Source organism: Schistocerca nitens, chromosome 1 (genome assembly GCF_023898315.1).
Source record: "Schistocerca nitens isolate TAMUIC-IGC-003100 chromosome 1, iqSchNite1.1, whole genome shotgun sequence".
In the NCBI taxonomy this organism is placed as follows: domain Eukaryota; kingdom Metazoa; phylum Arthropoda; class Insecta; order Orthoptera; family Acrididae; genus Schistocerca; species Schistocerca nitens.
The window spans coordinates 266,098,687-266,111,126 of record NC_064614.1 but is presented as its reverse complement, the minus strand read 5'-3'; the positions used below and the strand labels follow the sequence as shown (position 1 = coordinate 266,111,126).

Here is a 12,440-nt window from a genome sequence, read left to right as displayed (position 1 = left end):
GTTATGTGATCTACCAATCTAATATTCAGCATTCTTCTGTAGCACCACATTTCGAAAGTTCTATTCTCTTCTTGTCTCAACTATTTATCGTCCACGTTTCACTTCCATATATGGCTATACTCCAAACAAATACTTTCACAAACGACTTCCTGATACTTAAATCTATACTCGATATTAACAAATTTCTCTTCTTCAGAAACGCTTTCCTTGCCATTGCCAGTCTACATTTTATATCCTCTCTACTTCGACCATCATCAGTTATTTTGTTCCCCAAATAGCAAAACTCATTTACTACTTTAAGCGTCTCATTTCCTAATCTAATACCCGTAGCATCACCCGATTTAATTCGACTACATTCCGTTATCCTCGTTTTGCTTTTGTCGATGTTCATCTTGTATACTCCTTTCAAGACACTGTCCATTCCGTTCAGCTGCTCTTCCAGGTCCTTTGCTGTCTCTGACAGAATTACAATGCCATCGGCGAACCTCAAATTTTTTATTTGTTCTCCATGGATTTTAATACCTTCTCCGAATTTTTCTTTCGTTTCCTTTACTGCTTGCTCAATATACAGATTGAATAACATCGGGGAGAGGCTACAACCCTGTCTCACTCCCTTCCCAACCACTGCTTCCCTTTCATGCTTCTCGACTCTTATAACTACCATACAGTTTCTGTACAAATTGTAAATAGCCTTTCACTCCCTGTATTTTACCCCTGCCACCTTCAGAATTTGAAAGAGTGTTCCAGTCAACATTTTCAAAAGCTTTCTCTAAGTCTACAAATGCTAGAAACGTAGGTTAGCCTTTTCTTAATATTTCTTCTAAGATAAGTCGTAGGGTCAGTATTGCCTCACGTGTTCCAACATTTCTACGGAATCCAAACTGATCTTTCCCGAGGTCGGCTTCTACCAGTTTTTCCATTCGTCTGTAAAGAATTGGTGTTAGTATTTTGCAGCCGTGGCTTATTAAACTGATAGTTCGGTAATTTTCACATCTGTCAACGACTGCTTTCTTTGGGATTGGAATTATTATATTCTTCTTGAAGTCTGAGGGTAGAAGGGATGCATATGGTCGGCAATAATGACCACATAGACCAGTCGCCTGGTACCTTCGGTTACTACCACAGGTCCCATGGGCGCACAAATGAAAGTTCTCCATGTCAATTATTGCCCCATCAGCATTTGTACGTGGCACGGTGCGTGTTTCGTTGCACGGTGTATCATCTGAGGATGACGGCGTAGCCAGACACGACCATCGAGTTGGTGATATAAGAAACAATAAAATTCATTCATCCGACCAGGTGACACGTTTACATTGATCTATGGTTCAATCTCGACAATCCCATTCACACTGCAGTCATAACTGATGAAGACGTTGGGTGTCATCTCCTACATAAACCCATGTCAAACAATGTGAGCTGATCGGTATGCTCCGAAACACTTGCGCCTGTACCAGGATTGTACTCTGTCGTCTGATCTTCGACAGATCGCCACCAATCCTGCTTTACAGAGAAATCAAGCCTTCCACCTCCACGTTCTTTGGTGAAGCGTGGACACCGAGCACTTTGTCTCTTACTTTTGATTTCATCGTTCTTTAATAACTTCGCACAGATGCTCACGACTGTAGCAGGCAAACAGACGAACATCTTCGCTGTTTACGTAATGGTTGTTTCCAGTCGGTGGGCTATAACACTCCGGCCTTTGTCAAAATTGCTTATTTCAGTGGATTTCCCTGTACCTCCATTCGTTTCTGTTCTGTTTGTAAACTTTCGTTACCCTGTCACGTCACCTAAATGCCACCAGGCGCCATTCAGTCCCGCGGTGGACAGTGGTCATAAGGTTTTGGCTCATCGTTGTATTACATTCGTTTTTCCTTTTTTTACTGTAGATCATAATAACAGAGCATGTGCTCTCCTATAGTTTCTAGTCTTTCCCGATTCTACTATATTTTATGCATGAGAGAGGAAACTAAGATGTCTGGAAAATGTAATTCCTGTTGCTGCAGGTGGACCGCGACGAGGATGGGGCGAAGCCCGAGGACCCTGGTCTGAAGATGGACTTCGTCTACACCGTGCACGACGCCCTCAAAGATATGGTGAGTCCAACCATTGTGTATTCCGTGGAAATTGTAACTGCAGTTATTCCCGCGTCGAGAGTCGGCGCAACTTGCTCCACGGAGTCCACCCACCGTTCTGTAGTCTGAAGATGGTTCTTAAAGAATCGAAACCGGACACTCCGATAAAAATAAAAAGTTGCGATCAAGACTGTATTTATTCTTTAAATTTTAATTGTAAAGATCGCTGATAACATTTCCAAAAATTTTAGTATCATTCCATGTTTCAGATCACTTTCTGCTTGCAGTGATTCTGCCAATATCCTAGGTGACAGCCAGGATTTTAATCGGCTCATTCTAAGTCCAGGCACCCCTTGGGAAGGGAGTTCTGTCTTCGAAGCTATGGGGCCGCAGTGTACCTTAGATGCGGCAAACCGGTGAGCAGGAGTAGATGTGATACACTCGTAGCTGCATTTAGCTGAACATGAATTTTTCCCACATGCAAACTATGAAGTCATACAGGAGCAAAGTATTCGGCAGCAGAGTAGACGATCCCTAACGAAGAGCATCGTAGTGTTGTACGAGGGCTGCCCAGAAAGTAAGTTACGATCGGTCGCGAAATGGAAACGACTATGAAAATCCGATAAAGCTTTGCAAAGATGTGTTGGGCAGTGTCTCTAGTATGACTCTAGGCAGAATTATGTAGCTCTTTTCGTTCTTGAGCTCTTAGTGAGCGCGTAAATATGTTATAGAAAATAGTGTCTCCCGCCAAGTACGAGGGCCTGGTGAGAATTTTCCCCTGAAGCTATGCAACCAACATTACATAACTGTAGTGCGGTTTCTTCTTCAAGACAATTTTCAGCCTCATTCTGCAGGGGCAATGAAGATGTTCCTGCATCGTTTCAATTGGAAATGTTTGTTTACCCACAATACAGCCCGTAATTGTCTCCCACTGAGTTTCATCTCTGCTCAAACGAACCGCTGGCTATGAAGACAACATTTTGGCACAGACAACGAGCTTTAGGCCAGCGTAGAGAATTGGCGGAAAGCACTGGCGGCTGCCTTCTATGATGAGGGTATCGGAAAGTTGGTACAACGCTACGACGAATGTCTGAGTCAGAACGGCGACTACGTAGAGAAGTAGCTGAAAGGTGTAGCTAACTGTTACAAATGAAACATTTCTGATTTTCACTGTGATTCTCATTTCGCGATCAATCGTAACTTACTTTCTGGACAGCCCTCGTATCTCTTGTGACCCCTGAGTAACCACTCAGCTTCTACATGTTGTTATTGCGCGACACCAGCTGTGCTACGGTGTTTTCTATCTGTTTCTTATGTGATAAGCTTCTATCAAAAGTTACTACTATATGTTATGGGAAGTCTTGTTGGTGCAGGACGTGACAACTAAAGGTTACATGTAGCTTTGTATTGGCCATTCTGTTGTTAAGATGGAAGCAGATAGCTTCGGCCTTCCTTGAATCTGGTGTTAATCTCCACTTTTTGAAGTGTTTATGCACTTTACTTACAAGGGAACCTCCCCATCGCACCCCCCTCAGATTTAGTTATAAGTTGACACATTGGATAGGCCTTGATAAACTGAACACAGATCAATTGAGAAAACAGGAAGAAGTTGTGTGGAACTGTGAAAAAATAAGCAAAATATACAAACTGAGTAGTCCACGGGTCGCATAGGCAACATCATGGACAAAGTGAGCTCAGGAGCGTCGTGGTCCCGTGGTAGCGTGAGCAGCTGCTGAACGAGAGGTCCTTCGTTCAAGTCTCCCCTGGGGTGAAAATTTTATTTTCTTGATATTTGCATAGTTATTATCTGTCCGTTCGTTCATTGACGTCTTTGTTCACTGTAATAAGTTTAGTGTCTGTGTTTTGCGACCGCATTGCAAAACCGTGCGATTAGTAGACGAAAGGACGTGCCTCTCCAATGGGAACCGAAAACATTTGATCGCAAGGTCATAGGTCAACCGATTCCTCCACAGGAAATCACATCTGATATATTCTATACGACACTGGTGACAGCATGTGCGTCACATGACAGGAATATGTTGTCGACCCACCTAACTTGTACACTTGGCGAAGGGGTAAAAAAATTCTTCTACCTTGCCCGATTTAGGTTTTCTTGTGGATGTGATAATCACTCCCAAAAAAGTGATGAAAACATAAGAGTTTGTCACATAAACTGAAAATAAAAAATTAAACTTTTCACTCGATGGAAGATTTGAACCAAGGACCTTTCGCTCCGCAGCTGCTCACGTTACCGAGAGACCATGGCGCTCCTGCATTCCCAGTGTCCTTGACGTTGCATATCTTCCCATGAACTACTCAGTTTGTATATTTTGCTTATTTTTTCACAGTTCCACACAACTTCTTCCTGTTTTCTCAATTGATCTGTTTTCAGTTTTTCAAGGCCTATCCACTGTGCCAACTTATAACTAAATCTGAGGGGGGTGCGATGGGGAGGTTCCCTTGTTAGATTTGCAGATAGTATCTCTACCTCAGCTTCAAGACCTCTCTGTTGATTGGCCGAATCCAAATCATCCGTGTAAATGAACTTCTTCGACTCTATTTCAGGGAGATCAAATGGAAATGACTAGAACTGATGCCAAAACTTAACCCTGGGGAAGACCATTACTAAGTTTCTCCAGTCTGCTTAATCGACAGACCATTATTAAGTTTCTCCTGTCTGCTTAATCGATTGCCGAGGACCACTTGGAAGTATCTCTTGGATAACATGTTGTTTATGAGCCTAATTATGGGTTACTGTTTAATGTCGAAGGGCTTAGCCGATCTAAATCCCAAAACCTCTCTCGCATGCTGCTTGAAAGCGATATAGTATACAGGGTGGTCCATTCATCGAGACCGGGTCAAATATCTCACGAAATAAGCGTCAAACGAAAAAACTACAAAGAACGAAACTCGTCTAGCTTGAAGGGGGAAACCAGATGGCGCTATGGTTGGCCCGCTAGAAGGCGCTTCCATAGGTTAAATGGATATCAACTGCGTTTTTTAAATAGGAACCCCACTTTTTATTACATATTCGTGTAATACCTAAAGAAATATGAACGTTTTAGTTGGACCACTTTTTTCGCTTTGTGATAGATGGCGCTGTAGTAGTCACAAACATATGGCTCATAATTTTTGACGAACAGTTGGTATCAGGTAGGTTTCTTAAATTAAAACACAGAACGTAGGTACGTTTGAACATTTTATTTCGGTTGTTCCAATGTGATACATGTACCTTTGTGAATTTATCACTTCTGATAATGCATGCTGTTACAGCGTGATTTCCTGTAAATACCACATTAATGCAATAAATACTCAAAATTATGTCCGTCAACCTCAATGCATTTGGCAATAAGTGTAACGACATTCCTCTCAACAGCGAGTAGTTCGCCTTCCGTAATGTTCGCACATGCATTGACAATGCGCTGACGCATGTTGTCAGGCGCTGTCGGTGGATCATGATATCAAATATCCTTCAACTTTCCCCACAGAAAGAAATCCGGGGACGTCAGATCCGGTGAACGTGCGGGTCATGGTATGGTGCTTCGACGACCAATCCACCTGTCATGAAATATGCTATTCAATACCGCTTCAACCGCACGCGAGCTATGTGCCGGACATCCATCATGTTGGAAGTACATCGCCATTCTGTCGTGCAGTGAAACATTTTGTAGTAACATAGGTAGAACATTACGTAGGAAATCAGCATACATTGCACCATTTAGATTACCATCGATAAAATGGGGGCCAATTATCCTTCCTCCCATAACGCCGCACCATACATTAATCCGCCAATGTCGCTGGTGTTCCCATCGTGGATTTTCCGTTGCCCAATAGTGCATATTATGTCGGTTTACGTTACCGCTGTTGGTGAATGACGCTCGTCGCTAAATAGAACGCGTGCAAAAAATCTGTCATCGTCCCATAATTTCTCTTGTGCCCAGTGGCAGAACTGTACACGACGTTCAAAGTCGTCGCCATGCAATTCCTGGTGCATAGAAATATGGTACGGGTGCAATCGATGTTGATGTAGCATTCTCAACACCGACGTTTTTGAGATTCCCGACTCTCGCGCAATTTGTCTGCTACTGATGTGCGGATTAGCCGCGACAGCAGCTAAAACACCTACTTGGGCATCATCATTTGTTGCAGGTCGTGGTTGACGTTTCACATGTGGCTGAACATTTCCTGTTTCCTTAAATAATGTGACCATTCGGTGAACGGTCCGGACACTTGGATGATGTCGTCCAGGATACCGAGCAGCATACTAGCACACGCCCGTTTGGCATTTTGATCACAACAGCCATACACCAACACGATATCGACCTTTTCCGCAATTGGTAAACGGTCCATTTTAACACGGGTAATGTATCACGAAGCAAATACTGTCTACACGGACGGAATGTTACGTGATACCACTTACTTATACATTTGTGACTATTACAGCGCCATCTATCACAAAGCGAAAAAATTGGTCCAACTAAAATATTCATATTTCTTTAGGTACTACTCGAATACGTAATAAAAAATGAGGGTTCCTGTTTAAAAAAACGCAGTTGATATCCGTTTGACCTATGGCAGCGCTATCTAGCGGGCCAACCACAGCGCCATCTGGTTTCCCCCTTATTTCGTGAGATATTTGGCCTGGTCACTATCAGTGGACCACCCTGTATAGTGAGGTTATTACGGATTCCGATTGTGAAATGACTGGTATGAAGTTAAGCATCAAAAGTGGCTCAAACATGGTAAATGTATGCCTTCATAGATCATCAGCGTCAGCGGCTATAGTGTTAGAGCGCTTCAGAAACAAGTTGGAGAATAAAATGTGCAAGTCTCCTGATCATGCTATTGTAATAGGGGGACACTTCAACTTGCCAGCTAAAGAGTGGAAAAATCATTCAATCAAAACTGTTGTCAGAGAATGGGATTCGTATCGGATTGTTCTGCATGTCTTTCTGAAAGTTACCTCGAACGGGGACTGTCAATTGATCCTGAAAGTAATTAAATTTGCGCATTAATGGTCGATGACATCTGCACCCGTGACCTAGGGGACAGTTTAGCGATAGTTCCGCTTCGGGCTCCGAGCAGCAAGTTTCTTGTTTGTCTCACTTGCGGCAGCCTCAGTTGTGTGAAGGTATCCTCGTTAGTGTTGTTCTGTTTTACGAGTGAGTCTCAGCGACTCCTCCGCTCCGCCTTACTGTTTGTTTGTGTTCGTCTACTTGCAGCGGCGTCGGCCTCACCGCTATGACTACCATGGTTTCCACGTGTATTTGACGAAAAGCTACTGTGAGCTTTACTTTCGACAAAACAACACGACACGTGCAGCCCAGGTCTCTAGAAATTCACGATTGGTTTGCCTATAGAATTCATGTGAACTCTGATCAGGTCCACACCGCTCATTTTGACTCAGACGAGTACGTGTTTTACTTGAAATTTATGGATACCCTGTCACGCTGAAAGATTACTGTATCGACATGGTTCTAAAGTGCTGTTCTAGCATCGCGATAATTCCGTTACTATGGTGTCACTCGCAGATGCTGAAATTGAGTAAACCAATGTTCGAGTGTTCAAACTCTCGCCGGCGGTAGATGACAACTTTCTAAAGGACATATTGACTCCTTATGGTAATGTGAGAAACATCCGTCTTGATCGTGGGTCTACTCAACACAGATTACAGTCTTTTAGTGGAATTCGTTCCGTGGAAATGCATATCAAACGCAATATTCCATCACATTTACGAGGGTGTGGTTACCGCGTTCGTGTCATGTATACTGGTCAAGAGGGAACTTGCTTGATATGTAGTGAGAGTCAACACGTTCGGTCTAATTGCCAGTGGAGGGTGTTTCTATTAAAGATGTCGTCAGTGCAGCGTCGCAAATTAACAGTTGCTGATCTTGTTCCTTCCACTCCCGAAATCGCGCCTACTTCTGCTTCGGATCATAATGACCGAAAAGGCAGTTCTGATAATCGTGTGAATGAATTTCCGCCTTTACCCCCGTGACAGGATCAGAATACTATTGCCTCCAGCATAGACCTTGTAACAACAAAAAACAAGTGACGTAGCACTCACGATGGTGAGGGTGAGAATTTGCCTGTGCCTTCTTCTGCCCCAACTGCCCCAATCGATTTTGTCCACTGCTCCTCTAGACGATACGACACTTCCCGTCCATGGTACGGTGAATGGCGAAGACGTCATCTCCAGTGTCCCTCCTGCTCGCGAAGTGGCTCCTTCTGAGCTGCCTCGGTGTGGAGAGGGAGCGCCCCCTCCCCCCCCCCCCCCCACTCTTCGTACTCCTGTCCCCACCGTTAAAGTCTGAGACTGGCATTACCTTCCTGGGGAGAAGACTTTGCCTGGTGTGGCAGAACAAGAAACAGGTGACGAAATAAAAGAGATAGGCGATCCAGTATTACAACCAGAATTTAAAAAAAACTTTTAGAAGACTTAACATTAAGTAAGGCATAGGGATAGATACAAGGGACAGATAATTTCTTAAATCATTGGGTATAATTGACAACAAAACGAATATTCGCGTTGGTGTGTAGAATCTACGTGTCTGGCGGTATACCACCTGACTTTCGGAGATATATCATCAACACAAAGACTGCAGAGCTGACAAGTGCGAGAATTATCGCACAGTCAGCTTAAAAGCTCATGAATCCAAGTTGCTGATAAGAATAATAGGCAGAAGAATGATAAAGAAAATTGAAGAAAAATAAAAGATGTGTTAGAAAACGATCAGTTTGGCTTTAGGAAAGGTAAAGGCGCCAGAAAAGCAGTTCTGACGCTCCAGTTGATAATGGAAGCAAGACTAAAGAAAAATCAGGACACGTTTATAGGATTTGTCGAGCTGGAAAAAGCATTCGACAACATAAAATTGTGCAAAATGTCTGAAATTTTGAGAAAAATAGGGATAAACTATACGGAGAGACCGTTAATATACACCATGTACAAGAGCCAAGAAGGAATAATAAGAGTGGAGGACCAAGAACGAAGTGCTTAGGTTAAAAGGGGTGTAAGACAGGGGTGCAGTCTTTCTCCCCTACTGTAAGACAGCAATGCAGTCTTTCGTCCCTACTGTTCAATGCATACATCGAAGAAGCAATGATGAAAAAAGCAGAAAGGCTCAAGAGTGGTTCAAAATGGCTTTGAGCACTATGGGACTTAACATCTATGGTCATCAGTCCTCTAGAACTTAGAACGACTTAAACCTAACTAAAGTAAGGACATCACACAACACCCAGGGTTCAAGAGCTGGATTAAAATTCAAAGTAAATGGATATCAATGATAAGATTCGCTGACGACATTGCTATCGTCAGTGAAAGAGAAGAAGGATCATAGTATCCGCTGAGGGGAATGAACAGGGTAATGGATTGGGAGTAAATCCAAAAAAGGCGAAAGTAATGAGAAGTAGCGGAAATGAGGACGATGACAATGTTAACATCTTAATGGTTGATAACAAAGTAGATTCGATTACTCGATAAATACACTCCTGGAAATTGAAATAAGAACACCGTGAATTCATTGTCCCAGGAAGGGGAAACTTTATTGACACATTCCTGGGGTCAGATACATCACATGATCACACTGACAGAACCACAGGCACATAGACACAGGCAACAGAGCATGCACAATGTCGGCACTAGTACAGTGTATATCCACCTTTCGCAGCAATGCAGGCTGCTATTCTCCCATGGAGACGATCGTAGAGATGCTGGATGTAGTCCTGTGGAACGGCTTGCCATGCCATTTCCACCTGGCGCCTCAGTTGGACCAGCGTTCGTGCTGGACGTGCAGACCGCGTGAGACGACGCTTCATCCAGTCCCAAACATGCTCAATGGGGGACAGATCCGGAGATCTTGCTGGCCAGGGTAGTTGACTTACACCTTCTAGAGCACGTTGGGTGGCACGGGATACATGCGGACGTGCATTGTCCTGTTGGAACAGCAAGTTCCCTTGCCGGTCTAGGAATGGTAGAACGATGGGTTCGATGACGGTTTGGATGTACCGTGCACTATTCAGTGTCCCCTCGACGATCACCAGTGGTGTACGGCCAGTGTAGGAGATCGCTCCCCACACCATGATGCCGGGTGTTGGCCCTGTGTGCCTCGGTCGTATGCAGTCCTGATTGTGGCGCTCACCTGCACGGCGCCAAACACGCATACGACCATCATTGGCACCAAGGCAGAAGCGACTCTCATCGCTGAAGACGACACGTCTCCATTCGTCCCTCCATTCACGCCTGTCGCGACACCACTGGAGGCGGGCTGCACGATGTTGGGGCGTGAGCGGAAGACGGCCTAACGGTGTGCGGGACCGTAGCCCAGCTTCATGGAGACGGTTGCGAATGGTCCTCGCCGATACCCCAGGAGCAACAGTGTCCCTAATTTGCTGGGAAGTGGTGGTGCGGTCCCCTACGGCACTGCGTAGGATCCTACGGTCTTGGCGTGCATCCGTGCGTCGCTGCGGTCCGGTCCCAGGTCGACGGGCACGTGCACCTTCCGCCGACCACTGGCGACAACTTCGATGTACTGTGGAGACCTCACGCCCCACGTGTTGAGCAATTCGGCGGTACGTCCACCCGGCCTCCCGCATTCCCACTATACGCCCTCGCTCAAAGTCCGTCAACTGCACATACGGTTCACGTCCACGCTGTCGCGGCATGCTACCAGTGTTAAAGACTGCGATGGAGCTCCGTATGCCACGGCAAACTGGCTGACACTGACGGCGGCGGTGCACAAATGCTGCGCAGCTAGCGCCATTCGACGGCCAACACCGCGGGTCCTGGTGTGTCCGCTGTGCCGTGCGTGTGATCATTGCTTGTACAGCCCTCTCGCAGTGTCCGGAGCAAGTATGGTGGGTCTGACACACCGGTGTCAATGTGTTCTTTTTTCCATTTCCAGGAGTGTAGTACAATTCTCAAGGCTGTCAATTCAACTAAGTACCTGGGTGTTAAAATTACGAACAACTTCAGTTGGAAAGACCACATAGATAACATTGTGGGGAAGGCGAGCCAAAGGTTGCGTTTCATTGGCAGGACACTTAGAAGATGCAACAAGTCGACTAAAGAGACAGCTTACACTACACTCGTTCGTCCTCTGTTAGAATATTGCTGCGCGGTGTGGGATCCTTACCAGGTGGGATTGACGGAGGACATCGAAAGGGTGCAAAAAAGGGCAGCTCGTTTTGTATTATCACGTAATAGGGGAGAGAGTGTGGCAGATATGATACGCGAGTTGGGATGGAAGTCATTAAAGCAAAGATGTTTTTTGTCGCGGCGAGATCTACTTACGAAATTCAGTCACCAACTTTCTCTTCAGAATGCGAAAATATTTTGTTGAGCCCAACCTACATAGGTACATAGGTAGGAATGATCATCAAAATAAAATAAGAGAAATCAGAGCTCGAACAGAAAGGTTTAGGTGTTCGTTTTTCCCGCGCGCTGTTCGGGAGTGGAATGGTAGGGAGATAGCATGATTGTGGTTCGATGAACCCTCTCCCAAGCACTTAAATGTGAATTGCAGAGTAATCATGTAGATGTAGATGTAGAAGTAGTTAATGAACTCTGCTGCCTAGGAAGCAAAATAATCCATGATGCACTGAGCAAGGAGGACATCAAAAGCAGACTAGCACTGTCATAAAGGACATTCCTGGCCAGGAGAAGTTTACTAGTATCAAACATAGGCCAGAATTTGAAGAAGAAATCTCTGAGAATGTACGTTTGAAGCATACTATTGCAGGGTAGTGAAATCTGGACTGTGAGAAAACCAGAACGGAAGAGAATCAAAGAATTTGATATGTAGTGCTACAGACGAATGTTAAAAATTAGACAGACTGATGAGGTAAGAAATGAGGAGGTTCTGCGCAGAATTGGAGAGGAAAAGGAATACGTGGAAAACACTGAAGAGAAGAGGGATAGGATGATAGGACGAGATGCCCTCTAATCCTACCCCTTCTTCTAAACTGTGTTCTTCTTATCAGTGGTGTAAGATGTTCGAAATTCTGAGGAAAGTAGGGTTAAGATATAAGGAGAGACGAGTAATATACAACATGAACAAGAAGCAAGAGAGAATAATAAGAGCGGAAGACCAAGAACTAAATGCTAGGATTAAAAAGGGTATAACACAGAGATGTAGTCTTTCGCACTTAAGACGTCAGGGAATAACTTCCATGGTAGTAGAGGGAGCTGTAGAGGGTAGAGACCGTGGAGGAAGACACAGACTGGAATACATCCAGAAAATAATTGAGGACATAGGTTGAAAGTGCCAATCTGAGATGAAGAGGCTGGCACAGGAGAGGAATTCGTGGCGGGCTGCAACAAACCAGTAAGAAGACTGATGACACCACTGTTCGATTACACTACAGGTGACA

At 44.7% G+C, this 12,440-nt stretch overlaps 1 protein-coding gene across 1 annotated transcript in view; it reads left to right on the top strand.

Moving 5' to 3' along the window:
- Nucleotides 1–12,440, top strand: part of LOC126235368 (probable E3 ubiquitin-protein ligase HECTD2) — a 313,075-nt gene that overhangs the window by 147,010 nt on the left and 153,625 nt on the right. Inside the window, exon 4 of the mRNA XM_049944094.1 lies at nucleotides 2,004–2,093. Coding sequence (XP_049800051.1) covers nucleotides 2,004–2,093 — 90 coding nt within the window. The remainder of the gene's footprint in view (nucleotides 1–2,003; nucleotides 2,094–12,440) is intronic.